Consider the following 22,542-nt stretch of genomic DNA (forward strand, 5'->3'; position numbering starts at 1 on the left):
CTCCACCCACCCCAGGCAAACCCATCGCATTCCTGAGCCCAAACTGAGAACTCCAAGTGATGAGGTGGCGTCTCTCCCCCTTCTTAACCCAGCCTCATCCCCCCTCATCCTTCTCATTCTCTCTTTACACACACACACACACACACACACACACACACGATGGGATTCTTTTCTTTTTGGTCATGCTGCAAAACCCCCCCCCAAAAAAACAAAAATTAAAGACACATCTTCGTTCTGGAAAGCACCCAGCTTTTTTAAGCGTCCCAAAACCGAGTCAGGATAGAAGGGAGGAGGAGGTTTCTCCTGCAACGTGTGCGTTGCCGCAGTCAATCAAAGCCGGCGGGATTTTTTTTGCATCTGCGTTGCTGGAGGGAAGTCTCTTTCGTTGCTTTGGTGGAACTCTGGTGTGCATTTACTTGCAGCCTATTAAACCCACACAGAGCCAGGGCGCCTGCGCAGAAGGCTCCGCGGCTCCACTTCTGACGTGTCCCTTTTGAGTCGAGAAGAATACACGTGGATCTGAAAAGTGGAAACGCAGAAATGTTTTTTACTTATTTATTTTTGGGGCAACCTGGAAGAGAGGAGTGCTCCGCGGAGCAAAGGGGGGTGAGGAATACAAAACGATTGATTTTTGGATCATCGTTATCAAGGCCCGCCTGCGGAGGGTAGCATGGCTGGGTATTTGCCAGTGTCTCAGGAAGTGGGGGAAATGGGGGGAAATGCCACACACATTCAATGCCAATGCTGTCAACTGTGGCAGCCTGTAAATCTCCTTTTTGACCTAGGGAGATCATCGGATGCACACGGCGCTACGACTCTTCATTTCTGCAGAGTGGCTGGAGAAACCTAGCCAGATGGGCGGGGTATAAATAAATTATTATTATTATTATTATTATTATTATTATTATTATTATTATTCATTGCCCTCATGCTACTACATCCAGTTTCACTGCCTGGAAGTAGGTCATACGAGCTGCAACCATCAAGGGCATTCAAGTCCACACAAGAGCTCCATCTCCCTCATTCAATGCAAGGGTAGTTAGAAGTAACTGGACTGCAGCTCCCATTACCCCCACTAGCATGGCCAATAGTCAGGGATGATGGGAGTTGTAGTCTAACAATATCTGCAGGGCACCATACTCACTACCCATGCAGCTGAAGCCATCGCCTAGGACCGTTATTTAGATTTGTGGCCTTTTCCAGAGTTGTGATCCTCCTTTAATCGCAATCTTTGGCATGATAATCATTTTTCATTCACCACCCTGACTTTCCTCTCCCCAGTTTTCTGATGCTTTTTTCATGGTGCAGTCATGGATGCACAATGGCAGCCGTATTATCCTCTTGCGCAGACAATGTGCATGTCTCTCCCCCTTTGGACTCAACTCTTTCCTTAACAACCAGCAACAAAGAAAACCATTTTTAAAAGAACAGGGAATGGTGGAAGTACTGCTGGTGCAGATCCACCTGAAACCAGGTGGTAATTCCACCGGTTGAAGGTCAATGATGAGAGGTTTCTAAAGTGTGGTCCGTGGACCACCAGTGGTCTATGAGTTTCATTCCAGTGGTCCATGGAAGTTGCAGAAGTAGGAGGCTCTGCCTTCCTCGGAGGAACAAAGCCATGGCTGACGGCTTGGTGGGGGAAGGTCCCAAGCAGGGTAAAGAAGCTGGTGACGTTCTTGAAAGGAGTTGGGGGGGGTCCTATGCATGGCAAAGAAGGAAGCTGCAGGAAAGAGGGGAGGTCCTTAAGGAGAGAGCACAAGCAAAGCACAGGTGGGGAAAAACATTAAGTTGTCCGCCAAGACCAGGGGTCAGCAAACTTTTTCAGCAGGGGGCTGGTCCACTGTCCCTCAGACCTTGGGGTGGGGCAGATTATATTTTTTTGGGGGGGGGGGTGAATGAATTCCTGTGCCCGACAAATAACCCAGAGATGCATTTTAAATAAAAGGGCACACTCTGATTCCCGTACCGTCTGCGGGCCGGATTGAGAAGGCGATTGGGCCTGATCCGGCCCCCGGGCCTTAGTTTGCCTATCTGTGCTGACTAGCAGATGGCAGGCTGAGCTTGGTAGGGAAGGGCCCCATTCACTCTGATGGACCATCCTTCATTGGCTGCACCTTCAATCTGAACCTAGCAGGGATATGGGCAGGGATAGGACTTCTGGAGCGAACCAATGGCAGTTCTGCACTCAGGAACTGAGTTGCTATTTGGTTGTCAGCTTCTTCCTCAGCATTCTTAGCTTCTACCCATGGCCAAGACCCTCAGCAATTTTCACCTGGTCTTGGGTAAGGGAGTCAAATTTGGGAGCCACTGTGGGAATGTTCAGGGTGGCAGGAGAGGATATATTGTTTATTAATATCCTTCTTAACTTGCACTGGCAAGTTCCTTTATGTAGCAGAGTTACATTCCCCTTTTTACATGCACAGCAGATAGCTGGCTGCAGGCTCGTGTGAGCCTCTCACTGTTATACAATTCAGTCTGTCTCAGATTGAATTGTACATTCCTGGTAAGCTGCCTTGAATCCCTCTTTAAAGAATAAAGACGCCACAATCTTATTCAAAGTCAATAAAAGAAGTTTACTCACATCAGTTCACAGTTGGATTCCAGAAGGCAGACTTAGTTACAAATATGTACATGTGGATCTACCCCATATGGGGGAATAATCTCAGTGCTTCTGCTAGCTGAGAGCTAGCAGAGGAGTCCTAGCTGAAAGCTGGTCAAATGAAGAAGGAAGTCAAAAAAAGAGGAAGTGTGCTGTGTGACTTGTCCTTTTGTTACCTGGACAGGTAAGGCCAGGCCCACCTTCTACCACATGCAAAAGGAAGGATGCTCCAGCCAGGAGGAACAGGAAGTTTCGACTGGCTGGACCAAACATGCCCTCGCTTGTCTTCTCTAGCGTTACAAGGAATGTTGTACTTGACTGCCTCTCATGGATCACTTCCCATAGCCACTGCCCTTGACAATCTCTAAAATATATTCTGATCCGTGATCCATCCTTGTTTACAGTTGGTTCAAGGGATCCCGACCAGGCTGGCCCATTCATGAGGAATGCATCAAACCGTGCTTCTGCCTTCTCCTTGGCAGTCCCCCCTCCCTGTCCAGTGCCACCTCTACAGTAGACCCTTGGCAAATAGGAGGTGCTGGTGGTCTCCCCCCATCCCTAAGGAGGAAATAGTGGGGTCTACCCTCTGGGGCCTCCCAGGCTCTGCAGCAACCCAGTGTGATTCAAAGCAAGCCCCTCTCCTTGCCATTATCTTTGATCAACTTCAAAGGTTGATTTGATCCCTGTGTTTCTGCTGTATGCCATGTTTCTACGGGATTTGCCTGATGTGTGTGTGTGGGGAGAGAGATATGCATTTTGCCTTGTGAGCCCACCCAATTCACACTTCCCGAAACAATATGCCAACTGAAATGTAGGCGCCCTTCAAAATCTGCTCTCCTCTGAATTTTGCAACACAGTCAAAATGTGGTCTCCGAAAATGCATACGTTCGGAGAGTGTGTGCATATATATGCAAATACTGGCCAAAGTAACGTACAACTGTTGTGTTATACATGGTGGAATTGCTTGCAAATGTGCGTTCATTAGGGGAAAGGTGCACTAAAGCTCTAACAATTTTTCATGATTTGTCGTGAAACTTTGTTGCGAAATTTTGAATGGAAAATTCACGAACTGGGGCAGAAATATGGCGGAGCGAATTTAAGACTGGGAAAATAAGCAGAAATTGGACAGATTTGTTTGTGTCTGCTGCTATGATCCATTCTGCTGCCATCGTGATTATTAGGACCGTTAACTCGTTCCAGAGTGTTCCTGTTTCATGGAATAGATGCATGTAAAACCTTAAAACTGCAAAGAAGCACAGAACTCAAATCCCGCTGCCTCTCCATGCTTCCAAGGATAAAGTCACACAATGATATTTCTCTCTACATTTTTTATTTCTCCGGGAAAAGTTTGCTCTCTTTCTCATGGTGTTTGCCTTGGGATGCCTTCCCTTTGGAATCTTCTTGGTCCTTATTTTAAAACCCAGAAGTTGAGAGGTTGGCCTGTTAACCATACATGCATGCATACACACACATTTATATGCAGGGGTAATTACAGCTTCTAAAAACTGCAACGTATCTTGTGTGCTGTTGTCACGATGCTGCTTCTTTTTCCAACCAACGTGGCTCTTCACGCTTTCGAACAGTCATGGAAGTTTGCCATTTTTATTTTTTTTTTAAAAAAGAAAAATGCCCTTGAGGTCCATCAGGGAGACGGAGTATACTAGCTAATAAGAAATCTGCCTTTGGATTTTTCCCTGAGCTTCCTGGAATGCTTTTATTTGAGTCACAACAACAAAGCAATCTTTGCCACTGGGATTTGATGGGTTCGATCTTTCAAACCTTTGTGAAATAAGTGGTGGAAAGTTTGAGGGAGTCGTTTTTATTGATCAGAGGTTTGGGATACTCTTAGGGAAGTCTCGCTGAGGTTCCAGATTGGGATAGAAAGAGAAATATTGTGATTTATTTTCTTTCTTTCTTTCTTATTCACATCAGTACAAATAAAGGGACGGTTTGGAATGTGGTTAACATTGTGTACAATGGGAAAAACAACATCTTTGTATGGTTTTAACAAGGTGTTTCATCCTGCTATGTGCACATGTGAAAACTGCCCTGCTCTGTTACACATCCTAACAGACAGGCAGCCATGAATATAGGTAAGACCAGTGCTTTTTAACAGCAATGTTAAAAAGTGTGGCACTTACTCCTGATGAGTACCGGCACTGGGTAAGCCATATCACACAGTGAAACACATGCACAGGTAGCCTGTTGTTGTTTTTCACAGGGAGGGTGGTCAAAAATGGAAAGCCAAAACCCTGATACTTTGAGACACCCAACCGAAACCCTGTACTACCTGTGATCATAACTCATCGCTCCATTAGTGACTGCATTGCATACAAGTTAAATCCCACCGATTTTTTCTATGGAATTCCCAAGCAAGATATGTTTTACTTCGCTGGGGTTGTAAACAAGACCAACTCCAGAACTTTCCTCTTTTCAAGCTGTCATAAGCAAATGTTTCCTGATGCAGAATCTCAGGTGTACTGAGATTCACCTACAGAGTCCCCATATGCATATGGTGTAGAAAAGGAACAGTGGGAACTTTGAAGGTCAGGAAATTCTGTGCAGAGTTGCTAAACGCAGAGGGAGTTGCAGAGATATTCCTTTCCCCTGCAGTTTTGCCTATTTGCTTCTTTTCTTTTGGTCCTTTGTAGATCATTCCAAGCTCCCTTCTCATTTTTTTTAAATAGGACAATCTCCAAGCCACTATATACACTTTAAAGGCGTGTATATGAAATTAAGCGGCAATTATTTTTGAAAGGACAGCGAGAAAGAGGACTAGGTGGCGAAAGAAAGGATGGATGTAAAATTAAAGCAAACAACAACATAGCAAGGATCAGATCGCATTTAGAGGAAGTTTGCAGGATCCCCAGAGTTTGGCTTTTTCTGTACTTAGAGAAGAAGAAAAAACAAGGACAAACAAATACACATTTTGCTCTACATCTCCCTCTGGTGCCTCACCTGCACAGGTGCGCTATTAGGTCGTGCAAAACCTGCAAGCTCCATCTCACTACTATCTGATCTTGCATGCCTCTTAATATTCAGCTTTTTTCTTCCTAACGCTCCTGTAACTCTCATTCTTCAAATCAGTCTGCTCCCACTTTTCTTTTAACTCCCCCAGTCCGCATAAATCCATACACACACGCATAAGCACCCTTCAGTTCATACCCCATTACATTCCTCCCTCTTCCTGCAGAATCTACTGCCAACCCAGAAGATCCACTGGTTTTGTGGAAGAGAGGCTAGCGGGGTCCATTCTTTTTGTGATTGGTTAGAAAGGGGCTTGGCTTCACTTCTCCACTTTTTGGGAGTGGGTGTGTGTGTGTGTCTGCGTGTCTGTGTGCGCCTTGGGGGCAGGCTGGACTCCTCTGATTGGCTGAGGGGCTGGCCCAAGATCCCCCCCTCAGCACTCAGAAGCAAGCGAAGAAGGGATCCACCTCTGGGATACTGGACCGTATAAAAAGGGAGGCTAAAAACTTGACAGAGTCAGTAGGAAGTTTCTGCTGGGGTCTGGAGTGGAACTACATAAACCAGACCATCCCTGTATGACTGGACACTAAAGCAGAACCAAGGATACAAAGAGTCTTCATGTCTAATATTTAGACATGTTCAGCTTTGTGGATTCCCGGTTACTGCTCTTGATAGCAGCAACTGTTCTACTCACCAAAGGTCAAGGCGAAGAAGACCGTAAGTACAGCATCTTATGTACTCTCGCACAGTGTATACATGTTAAATGACTGTTTTTATTGTAGTCCTATGGATGGGGTGGTACTTGCCCCCATATTTCCTTTCCCCCACCTCTTTCTGTCGAATGCAAAACTATTTTCCCCCTCTGCAGCACCCAGAACTCCAGAAGTGCAAAAGACAGTAAGCACCAAACCATTTCTACCGAGCAGTTTGCCAAAGTCGGGGGAGAGGGGCGGCGGCGGAGGCTGAGTTGTGATTTTGCAATCTGTGCTTCCCTGTGGTTGTAATACTCGCAGCGTGTTGCGGTGGCTTGAGAGATGTAGATATAAGACCAGGCAAAGAGAGCGCTTGTTATATACGGTCTTAAGATTCCTTAAAAAAAGGAATAAAAAAAAAATTGAGAAAGGTCAACACACGTTTGTGACCTTTCCGAACCTTCAGGAGTTGGCATGAAGGCAATGCGGGGAGGAAGGCTTAAGAGACTGAAAAAAGAAGGTATCTCTCGCACCTCGCAGATTTCTCCTGAAAGTTGAAAACAAACCACTCTTCTAAAAGCAAACTTAGCCAGCTGTGCATAGCCTTGGGCGTGTTTCCTTTGGTCTCCCTCCTCTCTCCCTCCCTCCTTCTCTTCTCTTAACATGTCCCTTGGGGCCAGATAACAAGTTGGATCAATTAGAATCTCTGCACTGGCTTGCCAAGTTCAGGAAAGAGGGGTGGGAACTGCGAGTGGGTTGTCACTGGAGGGGGGACAGGAAAGGGGAGCGCGGCAAATGATGGAAAACTCATTGTGCGTTCTTGGAAAGCCAAGCGCTTGACAGGGAGGAGAGGCGAGCAGGACAAAGCTGTTTTCCCTGCCTTGTCGAAGAAGTCTGCAAAAGCCATCAGGAAAATATTAGGGGGGGGGAGAGGAGGAGGAGGAGGAGGAGGAGGAGAGAGAGAAGTTTCAGGATGATTCATAAGGAAAATGTTTCAGCAACTTATAAAGCGCAGGAGTCTAGACATCACTTCATAGACAAAGCCTTTTGGATGGTAAAGGACTGGAGGGAATCACTTTTGCTCGTCGACCAAGTCCATTGGTGACATCTACTGGCCATCAAGGGACTCGCTTGTCCTTGGCATTCTTCTATAGACTTGCCAGGGGTGGGGTTGTGGGGAGTGGCCTTAAAATGGGTCAGCAGTGATCAAAGGGAGTGTGTTTCCGGGGTCGACAACTGAACAGGATTAGTAAACAACTCCTCACCGGAGGGAAATCAATTGACCATCAAGCAAGCAACATTTTTTGTGTGTAGTATATTCATCACTCCAATTATGGAAGTTTTGCTGCCATCTAGTGATGGGTGGGAAGTTTTCCTGCAGCATCCCAGGAAGGTATTCTCAAACATGAGTTTCATGTTCCCAAAACAACTTGACTCCTTCCCCCTTTCATTTTTTCCTTAGAATAGCGGGTTTTCTTTCTCCCTCCCTGTCCAGTATCTGGTGGTTTTTTTTTATTTTTGCAGAAAACTCAACAGTCCAGTGCTCAATTTTAAAAGGAGGAAATAATTTATAAAATGCACGGTTCCTCATTTAAAAAACAAAAACAAATTCTGCTAGAAAAGCAAATTCTTACTTCTTCTCCAGCATTCATCCTTGGTCATATCTCTTGGTACCATCCTTAGCTCAGGTATGCTCCACAGTTAACATCCACGGTGCTATGAAACTCCTTGTTTCTGAGCAAGCTGGCGTCGGATTTCAGCCAAGGTGGGAGGCCTAGTGAGCCTGCCCTATTGTGATCCACACCTGCTGATTCCTCATCCTACCTAAATTGTTTGCAGTGGAGCTGATTTCCCAAGGCCACACACCATCAGCGGGATGCAATTTCTTCTCTTACACAGGTCCTCCTCCAGTCCAAATTCCTGAGTCTCTCTCTCTCTCTCTCTCTCTCTCTCTCTCTCTCCCCCCCCCCCCTCCTCTTTATCTCTTTTGCTTCTTAGAAGGCTGTGAATTTCTTTCTCCTTTCTGTGTTTGGCTTGGCTTCAGCTCAGAACGTTGAGGTTACCAAGTTGGATGCAACAACCGGCCAGAAGTTTTGTTTAAATTCCAAAGCAACTGGAAAGAGTTATTGTGAGGCTGGCTCGTTTCCTGTGTCATAGAGTATGCTTGATGAAAAGCAGATGAGGGTTTTCTTAGAGCACACGCACAAAATGTCAGCGTTAAGTGGAGAGCAGGAGGAGGAGGGAAGGGAGGCCAAACATTGGAAACAATTTTTTTTTTTAAAAAAAATGTATGCGCTTTCCAGATCGATCCGTTGTAAGAAGTTCACATGTTTGCACCTTGGCCATTCTGCTGACACTGCTGGCTCCCAAAGGACCCTTCCCCTCTTCCCTTGCCCACCTCATTTCTTGTGTCATCTCCTTCTTTAGTGCCATCTGGAAGCTGCATACAGAATGGAATAACGTACAGTGACCGAGATGTTTGGAAAACAACCCCCTGCGACATCTGCGTGTGCGACAGCGGCAGTATCCTTTGCGACAGGGTGATCTGTGAAAAGACACCAGACTGCCCAAATCCCGAGCTCCGCGATGGAGAATGCTGCTTTGTTTGCCCTGGTATGGATACTGACTTCACCTACTCTTCTTCCATCCACTCATACCATCAGTATTGCCTACGGTTCCGTCCATGGTCACTCAGTCCCCCCCCCATTCCATTTAAGCATACTCCAATCAGTCTCTTGGAGAAACTGCCTGCCCGCAAATGTATTTACTCATTATATCTATTCTAGTTTTACTAATTCACCCATCTGCCCAAACGAAACATCCACCTTCTACTAATGTACACCAAAATCCATTTGTTTACCTATCTAGTTCCTCTTCTACCTCTCTTCTCTTTACATCAACCAATCAACAGCCATCTAATCACCCATCCATTTATCCATCCACCTACAGCCCCATCACCTATTTAATTGTTTCTTTGTATCCACCCCTCTATGTGCTATCTAACCGCTCATCCATCCATCCATCCACCACCCGTCTGTCTCCTGGTTCAGTTGCCTGAGGTGTTGTTTTCATCGTAAACGACAATAACAAACCACTGGTTTCATAGAGATGTTTGCGTTCCTTCCTTGAGAGATTGCAGAAATTGGGCAAAGAAAATTCTGCAGAGTCAGGAAAGAGAGTGATGAGTTGGGAGAGGACCTTTCAGGCATCTTAACTTTAGTTGATGCTATATTGGTGCATTATGGGAAGAAACTGGGCTTTCTTTCCTTTCTTTGAAAAGTCAACACTTCAAATAGGATTGCCCAAGTAGACTGGATGATGTGAATTCGGATGGTCCTTCAGATTGGCCCATTACATATTCTGATTAGGCCAATGATAGGAGTTGCCATTTCCTATCAACTTCTAAATGTACCTAGAAAAGAAGCCTGGTCTTCATTCAATGTTTATTAAGGGAAGGATGTTCTGATAGACCAGAGGGCATTGTGGGTGCAAGGGAGGGGTTGCAATGGTATCAGGTGATGATGATAAATTCTGGGTGATAATATTCCTTTTCCTTTTGTATTCAAGAAACCAGTGAACCTGCCCTAGAAGCCACTGGAGTAGAGGTAAATTATATTTTGGTAACCCTAACTTCCATTTATTTGGATGCATCAATTTTGTTTTCTTTTTGATAACCAGCTAATCACTATTATCTTCCTAATTGGCAGGGTCCTCAGGGGGAACGAGGCCCTAAAGGAGACAGGGTAGGTATCTGTAATGAAACTTTGGCTGATAATAGTTCAAAGGGGAAAGGAAATAAAATTAATATGCAAGCATGCCAGAAAAATTGGTGGCAAGTAGTTGTGTGTGACTAGGACAGTCATAAAATATTCTTTGGCCGCATTTTGAAATTTCCATTCCTATACGCAAAAGAAATTCTGCCTACTTAGGTTGTTTAAAAGAACACTCGCCCCCTCTAACCTACAGAAAGGAGATTCAAATCTCCCTTTGCTTCTTCTTTTTAACAACATTTGAATTTATTCAGCTCACATCAGCTTTTAACTAAACACCCCAAAGTTGTTGCAAAAAGACCCGGCCATTTTGGCATTATTTACTACAGCATCACGGTGGTTCATATTTTGGGAGTGGGAGAATAGAAGGTCCCCCTTCAAATGTTGCTGGTGTGTGAGGAATTTCCAAACCAGTTTTGGTCTTCTAATATTGCCTTCTAATAGTGGATAGCTTTAGCATACTCAGGAATCTGAAAGTTTTATGTCTCTTTTGTAGGAAACGTATACATTTTTGTGCATTCATCACCATATACTGCCACGGTGCTAACCTGCGACTTCCTGCTCTCTTTGTTTTCAGGGGCTTCCTGGTCCCCCAGGCAGAGATGGCATTCCTGGCCAACCCGGACTCCCTGGACCTCCAGGCCCCCCAGGCCTCCCAGGCCTTGCCGGAGTAAGTTGGGTTTGCCTCCATAACTTTTGTTTTTCCAACAATTCATGGAGGATGCATTTTTAAGAACCTCAGCAACACGTTCTCTCTTCTCTCTTCCTTCTCCTCCTCTCCCCTTACAGAACTTCGCTCCTCAGATGGGTTACGGTTATGATGAAAAATCTGGTGGCCTTGCTCTTCCTGGCCCAATGGTAAGTGTTGACGGTCTCAGGGGATTTGAGCTTAGTGTGGAAGGGGAAAAGTGGGAAGATTGTAGAAGTATGAATGAAGGAGTCTGTTTCAGCCTTCTTGGTTCCTTAATCTCAGGACAGAATGGTGAGGCCACAGGTAGGGAGGTACATGTTGCTAACCGATGTCTGCCTGATGAGCTCTTAGTAGCAGAAACTGAAGTATCAAAGATACTCCAACTTTATTCTTTTTGATTGGGCAGGCATATCACTAATAAAGCTGAGTAACTAAGTGATAGCATTGCTTCTTTCCATGAGGAAAAGGGACATGGAATGTGGGTTCCATGAACTAATAATAAGCATCATGACAATGATAATTTTTTATGGTCCTAAGTGTTTACCATAGAGTTGGAAGGGAACTTGAGATTCATCTAGTTATATAACGTTAGATCCAGACTAAGTTGGTTGGACGCAGCTCCCAGCGAAACCCGTGGAACAAGTTAGTCGTGAAATCTCATTTTAGTGTCAACAGTGGCTTGAGTTTATGGCTGAGCAGTGTGGGTTAGTATACTCGCTTTCTTTAAAATACACCGGTTAATCTGGTTTGAAAAAGGAGCAGAGGACTTAACGGTGAGCAAATCCTCACCAAGAAATTCCATTAGTCTTGCGGGAATCTTTTGAGTGTCTCTCATAGCTTCTCAGAAGTTATTCCATTGCAGGAACCTCCCATTTTGTGTTACATTTCACTTTAGGCTAAATCTGATGGCAGCCCAATGCCTCTCAGCTGGGAGGTATCCAAACACGCTGGCCACTCATATAGCAACTACAAAAACAGACATACCCCAACATCAATGTGGAACACTAGACCAAGAGAGACGAAATGGTTGTTTAAAGAGAGATGGAGGAAAAGCAATTTAGGAAATGACATAAAAGTGGGTGGAGGTCAGAGTGAGGCCTAGTTAAGAGAAAAGGTCAAGAATGTATGGTTAGAGCAAGGCAGTACGAGAATGGATATCCACAAGGGTCAAGACAAGATGGCTCCAATTTCATTTACTCGAGAAACACGACTGATTCTTCTCACTTTGGTTTGTAGGGTCCAGCTGGTCCCCGTGGTCTTCCTGGTCCTCCTGGCGCTCCCGTAAGTACTTCTTTGCTTCCATCTTAATAACAAATTCTCAATACTTTTTAGACAAGGGGTTGTGCATTTGGGATTTCAGATGAGAGAGGTGCATTGTAAATGTATGGACCTCAGTACTTGAGGCAATGTTCACCCAGCAGAAATTCCCAGTTCTTTCCTTTGGTCCTATTCCTTCCTTTGGTTGAAGGAATGGGGGCTAGTGGGGTTTCTGGTGCTCTGGAGAGCAAGGATTTTGTGCCATCTTTGTCTCTTTCCAGAAAATAATAATAATAATAATAATGCAGGCTATATGCAAATCTTCATTTGTATAAATTCTGGAGTCAGAGAATTCATTTATCCTTGGCACAGAACAGGAGATTGCTTTGGTAGCAGGTTTGTTTCCTCTTTGCACGGAAGAAATAAGGTCCTCTCTTGAGAGGCCTACTCCATAGGCCTGGATGTTCACAGGCATTCACAGAAACTCTGGAGAGATGAGAGAAGGGGCATGGAATACATAACCATTTCCACATTGATGTGTGAGGTGATTACTTATTGACACTATTCCTTCTTAAAGCGGGTAGACCAATAGTGTGCAATGAAGTCAGGCAAAGGAACTTAAGTAATGTATCGCTTGCCTCTTAGAACAAGAGGGTGTGTGTGCTGGAGATGGAGGTGTCCTGAACTCCAATCCAAGATAGATGAAGAATCTAGATATTCTGTAGAACACTCTGCCCATGCACAGTGGCACTTGTTTCTATTTCTTTGTTGAGCTCCCAGCACTGGTGACCTTTGGCTCCAGTTAATCTTTACTAGGAAGCTTATGCATCTATGTTGGGCAAACTGGGATGTAGGCCAGAATAGGACAAAGGTGGTTCAAGAAGAGATGCTTTGTAGCAGGCCAAGAGGGGTGCAGGTTGATAGGGAAGAAGAAGTTGCTTCAGGCCAGGAAAGCAGCGTGGCTAAAGTCATGGAGGTGGAGATGAAAGGAAGGGGGCACTCGGGGCTGACAAAACTCAGGTGGTCCACCATGGTCTATCCAAAACAAATAGGGGTGCAGTGGCCTTCCATCTAACATAGATGCTCTGATTTATCTTCCAGGGTCCCCAAGGTTTCCAAGGTCCCCCTGGTGAACCCGGAGAGCCTGGTGCTGCTGTGAGTACCATCTGAACTATTTCTCGTATCTCTCACATGCATTATTATAGCGAAGCTGAACAGCCTCCTTGGAGTCTTTCCTTGGAGTTCTCTTTTTCCACCACTTGGGGGAGCTTTTGAACTTTGAATGCAGTAGACAGGTTTCCGTACTGGGGATTCTTTGGCCCACTTTTGAAAAATTCAACCGGGTTATAAATAGGAGCAGGGGGCGACTCGACTCAGATTTTAATGCATCTATTTCTTCTCAAACTCTAGGGTCCAATGGGTCCCCGTGGTCCAGCTGGCCCACCCGGAAAGAATGGAGATGATGTGAGTGACTTATGTCTTTTTTCGGAGTGGGGGGGGGCGGAAACCTCTTCTTTCCAATTATCCAAAGACGGGGTGTGCCCAAATAGCCATACAGTGTCAGTGTTGAGGTTACTCTCAACTTACAGACTTGAGTTAGTCAACTTATCCACCTGCCTTGCTTTGCCTCCAAGTAAAGCGAGTCAGGTCTAAAAAACTCGCAGTGTAAAAATAAAAAAAGCCTTATCTGCAATTAGTGACTTGAACTCCTAAGCAGCCCACCAAACCAGCACTTGATGGGAGACCCCCACAATTTGTCAGTGCTGGGCCTTATCCATCCTTGCCCCTTACCACTTTCTCTGGCTTCTCCCTTTCTGCTGAGCAAAAGCACCAATCCTTAAAGAACACCTGTCGACGTTACAGGGCCATTTGGTTGCAAACCTTAATGCGAGGTCCAAGTCCCTTTTACAAACACAGTTCCCCAATCAGTGGTCTTTCATCCTCGCCTAGTGCGCTGTTTCTCGAGCATTGGCTCAGACCCTGTCTCCTCTTCTTTCTCCAAGGGTGAAGCTGGAAAACCTGGCCGTCCTGGCGAGCGTGGTGCCCAAGGTCCACAGGTAAGATGTCTCTCATCATGGGGCGGCTGTCAAGCACCTGTCTTTTTAGGAAGAGCTGCTCCTTGTCCTGGCATCCCTGGAGCCTTGAGATTGCAACCTGTTGTTTAGGGAAAGTGATGCAATGTCTTACACTGGCGGCCTGAAAGAGCAGGTTCGAAGATCGTATTAGCAAGAAGCAGCTTAAGTTTTTCAATTCCTGCTTCAGTACAGAGGGATGGTTCATTTATAAACCCACCCTACAGCCGTCTCCAATCTCCAGATGTTTTGGACTACAACTCTTGTCACCCCCCACGACTGGCCATGATGGTGTCTGGGGCTGATGGGATTTGGAGTCCGGCAGCTCCTGTAGGACACGGGGTTGGCAAAGGGTGACATATAACCTATTCCCACCCCAAATGCTGTATTGCAATGCATCCCTACTTCAGTTCACCTTCCCGGCAATTTTGCAAGGTGGTTAGGTTTGACTGCGAAACAGTTTATGCCCCTAGGACCTCAAGATGGCTGAGTGAGATTTTGGAGCCCACATTTGAGCACATCCACTCTGCCCACTGGGTGATCACTGACAGACTTCTTCCTAGATTGGAAATTTTGAGCTCTTGATGGGTGGTTCCAGCTGTACGGAGAACTAGGATGTTCAAGGAGATGTAAGGGCATAGTACAAAACTAGCAGTAAAGATGCCGCCATCTTACTTAACGGCATTTCTTAACCCTTTTAAACTGAGTCCTACAGTGTTGTTGCTATTGATGAAAAGCACATTCGGTATGTCCCAATCATAAACTAGCTATTGGTGTGAAGAGGTCTCACCCACTTGCCTAAAGAAGACGAGAAAGGTGAGACACGTTTTCTTCTTCTTCTTCTCTGACTCCTAAATAACTTTTTGTTCTCTTGCTTCAGGGTGCCCGCGGTCTTCCCGGAACAGCTGGCCTTCCAGGCATGAAGGGACACAGAGTAAGCGTGCTCCAATAGCTCAATAACCAAGAAAAATCTGGGATCTTGCAATTCAGAATGTCCCCTGGCTAGATTATTTACTTAGGAGTAGACATGCATCCCCTCGGGAGCTTTTAAGGTTTACAGACATCACAATACAAACAGCATCTGCCATTGCGAACATGGCACCTTCACTAGATAATGCCTGCCATGAAGGTGACAATAGCCATATGGTCACATGAACTTTGGGGTGAAGCCCCACCTCGAACTATTGATCTTAGGAGGCAGGTTAGGTCCAAGCTGAGAAGAGCAGGAAACAAACCCTTAAAAATGTCTACTCAGGTGTTTCTAGTCAACCATTATATTATTATCTTGTATATTCATATCCTTGGTTCCAAGGTGGTCTTCCACCCAGGCCTCCTCAGCTTTTGCATGGTTGCCAATATGGAACCCGTAGTCTTTTCAGTTGAACAGTAAAATGAGGAACTACTAACCTTACAAGGGACGCAGGTGGCGCTGTGGGTAAAAGCCTCAGCGCCTAGGGCTTGCCGATCGAAAGGTCGGCGGTTCGAATTCCTGCGGCGGGGTGCGCTCCCGTCGTTCGGTCCCAGCGCCTGCCAACCTAGCAGTTCGAAAGCACCTCCGGGTGCAAGTAGATAAATAGGGACCGCTTACCAGCGGGAAGGTAAACGGCGTTTCCGTGTGCGGCTCTGGCTCGTCAGAGCAGCGATGTCACGCTGGCCACATGACCCGGAAGTGTCTCCGGACAGCGCTGGCCCCTGGCCTCTTAAGTGAGATGGGCGCACAACCCCAGAGTCTGTCAAGACTGGCCCGTACGGGCAGGGGTACCTTTACCTTTACCTTACATGGATTTTAATGTTCCTTTTTCTTCTTTTCCATCCATTCCTCCATCCCCCTACTTTAGGGTTTCAGCGGTCTTGATGGGGCTAAAGGTGATGCTGGTCCAGCTGGCCCCAAGGTGAGTGTCCACTTTTAAGTATGTGCCCCCTTCTGTTTATACCTACTTCTATCCCCTCCTGTTTCAGCAACAGGCTGTTGACATCTGCTCTGTTTCCTCTTTCAGGGTGAGCCTGGTAGCCCCGGTGAGAATGGTGCTCCTGGACAAGTCGTGAGTATCATTGTTCTTCTGCCCTTTGCTTTGATGTGTTGACCATCTTTCTAAATCTTACAAGCATAGGCTGGATATCAGCAGAAATGGATTTGTTCAGGTGAAAGGATGATGATGAAAGGAAAACTCCTAGTCACCAAAAGGGGGGAAGTAAGAGGACTTACTCATTGGGAGAGAGAATGTCTCAGGATCAATCCTTAGCCTATTAAAAGGAGCAAGGAACAGATGATGGGCAAAACCTCTGTCTGTGATCCTCAGGAGCCTCCCATAGACAATGTTGAGCTAAGTAGACCCATGGTCCGATTCAATATAAGGTATCTCTGTTTGGTTTCTGCCTACTGTGATCACACCTTACATCCTTTGTGTTCTGAGGATGGATTTGATTCCTAGCATGCTTTGTGGAGAATCAAGTGGAAATAATTTGTCTGAAGGCGTCCAAGTTCAGTATACTTCCTTTCATATGTTGTTCATGAAAACCCTTCAGGTGAACTAGTTCCATGTGATGGTTAACATGCAGTAACCCCAAAGGACAACGCAATAGTTCCATCTGAGTATAGCAGTAGCAACCTACATGAGGGACAGGCGCATTTTGACATAAAAGAAGACAAGGAGAAATATCCAGCAAGATGAAGCATTATTTCATAGCAGGGTTGGGGAAACCAGGGTACCCTCCTGATGTGGTTGGATTCTAGTTCCCATCAGTCCCAGTCACCATGGCCATTTCGTCAGGAAGGGTGGGCAACATTTGGAGGGCTGCGAGTTCCTCAACTCTACTTTGCAGAGAACTATGTGTGAGATTTCAGACAGCAGGGCAGACGTCATGGGTGTCTGTAGCATCCGGGTGGCAAAAGCTACAGAGCAAAGGCTCTTTTGCTTGGTCTAATGGATTCCACAGTGGCATTTATCATCCTTTTGCATATAGTTGCAGCCAGATCGAGGAGAGCAAGAACACATAATGAGTCAGAGGGGATTGCATCAAGAAATGAGGGGGTAGATAAAAAACAATTTTAAGCTGAGGGCACTTGAGAGGTATGAAGCAAAGACACGAAGAAGCAAGACATGCTGTCATATACACAATCTTTGTTCTCACTTTATGGCTCCCTGGGGAATGAAGGAACCCCTTAACACCAGTAGAGGCGTTAGAAATGGTAGATGCTAAAGAACAGAACGGCTAATGAAAGGTTGGGTGGATGGTAACGGGGCATGGATCAAAGGTACCTTCCCCTAAACTAAACTTGTTTCTCCTTATGCCTAGGGCCCACGTGGTCTTCCTGGTGAGAGAGGCCGCCCTGGACCTTCTGGCCCTGCTGTAAGTACATTGTTTTGTCTTGTGGGACATATTGTGGGGCTGGATGCAACTGGTACCAAGGCATCCTTGGTGTAGCATCCTCCAGGTCTAATGTGGCCTGGAGAGGTGGCAGTAACTGAAACACCTTTCTCCCCCTCTTGTTCACCACAGGGTGCTCGTGGTAATGATGGTGCCCCCGGTGCTGCTGGCCCCCCAGTAAGTATTCCTGCAACCTGCACTTTCTTCTCTGCTCAAGTGGTGGTTATTTTCCTGTGGAGAGGGTTTGTCCTGCCAGACAAACACTGGCCGTTGCCAGACTCCATATCCTAAATGGGGATTTGCAGGACAACACACACTGTAATTAAACCAGCCATGGGATGGAAGGCCTTGACTCTTGTTTCCCTTTCCCTGACATTTTAAATCACAGACCAAACCTCTGGCCATTGCTGGGGCGGAGTTGGCCAGTGTTAAGAGGTTGCTAATTTGGGACTCCAAGGAAAATGCTATAATTGCCATTGCTTTCTTTCTTTCAGGGCCCTACTGGTCCAGCTGGTCCCCCTGGCTTCCCTGGTGCCGCTGGCCCTAAGGTAAAGACGACGACACTGATGCTCAGAAGCAATTGTTTTGTATCAGGAACAAAAAAAATTGTTGGGTTTAGACTCTATCAATATCTCACGTGCCAGTCCTCATGCAAGCCAACATTGCACCATCAGTGCATTAAGAGGGAGGTATCAGGAGGCTTAGGAGAATCCCAGTGTTTGCAGGTGTACAAAAATATTTAGGGGGAAATTCTTATAGGTAAAAAAAAAAAAAATACCAACCGATAATGACTGTGCAGACTCAGCACAGAATGCTAAGAGACTTTTGGGGTGTGAAGAACAGAAATCTGGGCAGGTGATGAAGTAGAATGGAGTATCTGGAATCGTGGACAGAGACTGCAACATTTTGTTGCAGCTCCCACTTGTCTTCTTGTTTCCTCAGTCTATTGTTAATAATAATAATAATAATATTTTTAAAAGGGGGGGAGGGGAGGGACAGTCTTCCCCTTCTTAGACGAAAAGCTCTGTAGCACCAGCTCTAGATGAACTATTTCTTACCAAACCAGCTACAAGCACCTTAGTCTTCTGTGGGAAAGATCACAGGCTATTTCTGAAAAGCCATGGCCCTCATAATATTTGAAAGGCCCTCCTCCCTCCGAGTCTCTGTATTCTGCCATGAAGGCTGAGAATCCCTTATAGCTCTTCATTCAAGAATGGAGGGTAACACATCTACATGGGCCCAGTTCTTAAATTCCATTGTAGCTTTATGAGGCTACACCATGAGTGGTAGCTTTTAATCCTGCCCAGCAATGTCTGAAGCTTAGAGGCTACTTGAGAGGTGCCCGCAATGTTGCTTTCTGTTCCAGCGTCTCTTTCACACTCAACAGGCAATGTTGGTCTTGGAAGGAAGCCACCGCATTGCTAAACCTCCAGGGTGGCCTATGGGTTTCAGGTGTTTCCAGAGCAGCAAGATGGAAGTCTGTAAAGGACTAGTGACTGCCAAGTTCCTGCAGCATAAGCACTTAGTGGTAGACCCCAAAGAAGCTGTAGCAACAGCCCGCCTCAAAAGGACAAAGTAATGTGCTTCAGGTGGCAGACCTCAAACCTCTTGATTTCTGAGGGACAGGGTGGCAAAGGAAGGCCTGAGGCTTTGTAGTACTGATCCGACGAGACAAAACTGTGAAGCTTCAGAAGGGCTGGGTGTGGGATGGTGTAGTTTGACAGGGAGACGCTGCCACCATACCTGTGGAAGAGTGCTTATGTCCCTTGTTCTTCTTTCTCTTATTGCACAGGGTGAAACCGGTCCCCAAGGTGCTCGTGGTAGTGAAGGCCCACAAGGTGCTCGTGGTGAACCTGGTCCCGCCGGTCCCGCTGGCGCTGCTGGTCCTTCTGTAAGCTGCGCTACTGGCCGATTTTTGGCTTTTGTTGAATGCGCTTCGGGACTTTCTAAGGAGCATCATCATAATGACTCTTCTCTCCTCCTTCTCCCCTGCTTTAGGGCAACCCCGGTACTGATGGTCAACCTGGTGCCAAAGGTGCAACTGTAAGTACCTTCCCATTGCTTTTCTCGTCTTCTCCAATGCCTTCCTTTTGCCAGTTGCTTCACCAGTGTTGCTCTTTTCTCCTAGGGTGCTCCTGGAGCTTCTGGCGCCCCCGGCTTCCCCGGTCCTCGTGGCCCAGCTGGACCTCAGGGTCCCAGCGGCGCTCCTGGTCCCAAGGGTAACAGCGTAAGTCTCACCTGATCGCCCCTCACCTTTTGGCTCGTCATTTAAGTTGCGCCTGACTTCAGAGGTCTTTGAAGAAATTAGAAATAGAGGCATCTGGGTGGGTTATCCAGGAAACCCAGACTTCTTTAGCCTAACTGGGAGAACGCAAGGAGGAGCCTATCATAACATAACTAATTCAGAAAATACCTCCCTCTGCATATCCTCTCCGACTGTGCTTGTTTAACAGCTAAAGCACTGCTTCTTAGTCTTTTTCAAACCATGACCTCCAATACTACCAATAATACCAGCTTTCCTGCCTTGGCATCATATAATACACTGGGTTTTAAAATTCTGAAAATGACAGTATTCCAGAGCTGCTAGATTTGTGTAGCAGGTAGGATAAAGGTATCAAAATGGTAGGTGATGGTGCACAAATCTCTTTTTTAAGGGTAGCAGTATCCAAGATTATTTAGCAGGGCGCTCCTTCTACCAAACCCCACTGTTAACTCTCATTTGGTGGAGATTTACATCGAGTTGCATGTTCACTATTACATTCTCAAATTCCCTTTCCTTCACTCTGCTTCCTATAAACCAGGCATGGCCAGACTTGGCCCTCCAGATGTTTTGGTACTACAACTCCCATCATCCCTAGCTAACAGGACCAGTGGTCAGGGATTATCGGAATTGTAGTCCCAAAACATCTGGAGGGCCAAGTTTGCTCTAAACTGTCCCTTCTATTCAGGGCCCAAGCCCATAATCACATGCATCAGCATCTTATCAAATCTCTTCCTCTGTGGATTGTCAGCCTGCATAGCTCAGCTGGTTGCATCATGGTGCTGATAACTCCAAGGCTGCAGGTTCGATCCCTGTGCGGGACAACTGCATTGCAGGGGGTTGGGCTGGATGATCCTCAGGGTCCCCTCCAACTCTGCAATTCTAAGTCTTGATAACAGATGCATGTTGAAAGCCATCTCAGAGAAGCCACATCCCCATGTTCTCTCGTAGAAAAAAGGATTCATTCTTGCCTTCCTTGTGCTGAACGAGGTTTGTGATCATGTTGTTTTCTGTCTCTTTATATACGTTTAGGGTGAACCTGGCGCTCCCGGAAACAAAGGAGATACTGGTTCTAAAGGTGAACCCGTAAGTATTCCTCTCACCTGGGATGTATTTCTAAAGTGGTGCATCTGTTCTTGTTTCATTTTCACTTTTGTTAACGCTTGCCTCTCCTTCCTTTTATCTTCCAGGGCCCCGCTGGCGTCCAAGGCCCCCCTGGTCCACCTGGTGAGGAAGGCAAGAGAGGATCTCGTGGTGAGCCTGGACCCGCTGGCTTGCCTGGACCTGCTGGTGAACGTGTACGTACCAACGTTGTCCTCCATATTACTGCCCTCCCGAGCCAAAACTAGTCTCTCCTTAACTGTGGGCAGCGAGATCACACTCTCTTAGCAAGCAGGCTAATTTGTGCACGGACCATGTATCTGTCTAACATACTCACAGTACATTATTAGATTAGTTAGGAATTGCTGGGTCAAATTACAAATGAAAGCAAAGCAGTCTGGAAAGGCAGCCTGTGAGTCAGAGGAGAGCTATTCCGAAGGGAAAAGCTGTTGCAAAAATAGAGTGCGCTGCAGCACTTCAAAGAAAACTGAATCTGCAGATACCTTTGCCACTTATTAGGAACTGCCTCTTAAGGTGTCTAAGATGTGAGCCCAATTGGTACAATGTGTTCACCATGGAGTGTTTTAAACCCACGAGGAAGCACTGTCTAGGCCCGGAGGTGGCCAGAACATTGCTATCCTTTTCACTTAACAGATCACTCCCTTAAGAATCATCCACGGCTGAATTTAGAAAAAGAAACACCGTCATTCTTTTCTGTCCTCAAGTTGAAATTCCAGGGCAGTCCCACGAGAATTGATTTCATACAGAGAAATAAAAAACAACTGAGACCTTTGAGGTCAAAAGACCGCTGCAATATAGCCAGGTCATCAGTTGTGTTTTGAACTTCAAACATTTGATCAAATCCAAACTTCCCTCTCACTTAGACAGTTTTCCTTGTTTACTTTTGTTTCTTTGCTCCCTCTTATAATATGCCATCCGGTACTTTTGCTCGAGTTACCTGCAACTCTTTGCACACCTTTTCAGCCCCTGATCTCTATTTGTGGGTTGTGTCTTGCTGCTTTGAGATGGGGTTAGCAGGTGTGGGGTCCTGTCTGAAGCCTGGGCCCTAAACTAGGATTCTGAGATTCTCGAGATTATCCTGAATCTGAATTTACTTTCTTTGATCTGCATGTGATTCTGCCTTGTGGGATTTGTATTTTTGGTCCTTTCTGGCCAATCAATGTTTATTTTCCCTGTCCACTTTGATGGGAGAACCCAGTGCTGTGTATATGACATTAACCTGTTCTCCTCCTTACCATTCACAGGGTGCTCCCGGAAGCCGTGGTTTCCCCGGATCTGATGGCATTGCTGGTCCCAAGGTAGGTTCTAGTCTCACGCTGTCACTTTCTTCTGTACAGAATAAAAGGTATAAAAATAATGGCCTCTCCATCCATTGGCATCACTCCAATGGGCTGAGATGGGAAGCCTCTGATAAGGCTCTGGGAATGTGGGTCAAGGCAGAGACAGTTAAACCAGCGAGACATGGAATGTTCTCTTAGAAGAAAGGAGCCTGGAGCAATCTTAAATGCTACTGGATATTATTTTATTTTTGCTAGCCGTTACCTACATTAGGAATAGTTTAAAGGAGTTAAATGGGTGATGGAAAGGAAGTCTTCTTCTTTGGAACTCCCCGTAATCTCAGGACCCCTGAGCAGATTTTAACAACGTTGAGAAACGGCACTCTGCACATGTTCTAATGCTATCAAAACATGACTAGTTCTCAATTTCTTTCATTTCTTTCCTGCCCTGCCAATGCTGATAGCA

General features: G+C 46.0%; 1 protein-coding gene and 1 long non-coding RNA gene across 3 annotated transcripts in view; one reads left to right on the plus strand and one right to left on the minus strand.

The window, feature by feature from the left end:
- Nucleotides 1–155: 155 nt before the first annotated feature.
- LOC307201111 lies at nucleotides 156–22,139 on the minus strand. Its single transcript, XR_013832550.1, has 2 exons — nucleotides 22,035–22,139; nucleotides 156–519 (listed from the first exon to the last, which is right to left on the minus strand). It is a non-coding gene; the product is annotated as an uncharacterized lncRNA (long non-coding RNA).
- COL1A1 (collagen type I alpha 1 chain) overlaps nucleotides 6,074–22,542 on the plus strand; it is a 46,509-nt gene continuing 30,040 nt past the window's right edge. For both annotated transcript variants that reach the window (XM_079949264.1, XM_079949265.1), the window contains exons 1-22: nucleotides 6,074–6,283; nucleotides 8,686–8,871; nucleotides 9,826–9,863; nucleotides 9,966–10,001; nucleotides 10,606–10,698; nucleotides 10,818–10,886; nucleotides 11,956–12,000; nucleotides 13,078–13,131; nucleotides 13,387–13,440; nucleotides 13,980–14,033; nucleotides 14,929–14,982; nucleotides 15,887–15,940; nucleotides 16,046–16,090; nucleotides 17,346–17,399; nucleotides 17,550–17,594; nucleotides 17,912–17,965; nucleotides 19,210–19,308; nucleotides 19,416–19,460; nucleotides 19,546–19,644; nucleotides 20,710–20,763; nucleotides 20,868–20,975; nucleotides 22,044–22,097. In XM_079949264.1, the coding sequence (XP_079805390.1) occupies nucleotides 6,202–6,283; nucleotides 8,686–8,871; nucleotides 9,826–9,863; nucleotides 9,966–10,001; nucleotides 10,606–10,698; nucleotides 10,818–10,886; nucleotides 11,956–12,000; nucleotides 13,078–13,131; nucleotides 13,387–13,440; nucleotides 13,980–14,033; nucleotides 14,929–14,982; nucleotides 15,887–15,940; nucleotides 16,046–16,090; nucleotides 17,346–17,399; nucleotides 17,550–17,594; nucleotides 17,912–17,965; nucleotides 19,210–19,308; nucleotides 19,416–19,460; nucleotides 19,546–19,644; nucleotides 20,710–20,763; nucleotides 20,868–20,975; nucleotides 22,044–22,097 (1,476 nt within the window). In that variant the 5' untranslated portion in view covers nucleotides 6,074–6,201. The remainder of the gene's footprint in view (nucleotides 6,284–8,685; nucleotides 8,872–9,825; nucleotides 9,864–9,965; nucleotides 10,002–10,605; nucleotides 10,699–10,817; nucleotides 10,887–11,955; nucleotides 12,001–13,077; nucleotides 13,132–13,386; nucleotides 13,441–13,979; nucleotides 14,034–14,928; nucleotides 14,983–15,886; nucleotides 15,941–16,045; nucleotides 16,091–17,345; nucleotides 17,400–17,549; nucleotides 17,595–17,911; nucleotides 17,966–19,209; nucleotides 19,309–19,415; nucleotides 19,461–19,545; nucleotides 19,645–20,709; nucleotides 20,764–20,867; nucleotides 20,976–22,043; nucleotides 22,098–22,542) is intronic.

The sequence above is a fragment of the Podarcis cretensis genome, assembly GCF_951804945.1.
Source record: "Podarcis cretensis genome assembly, chromosome: 13".
Lineage (NCBI taxonomy): Eukaryota > Metazoa > Chordata > Lepidosauria > Squamata > Lacertidae > Podarcis > Podarcis cretensis.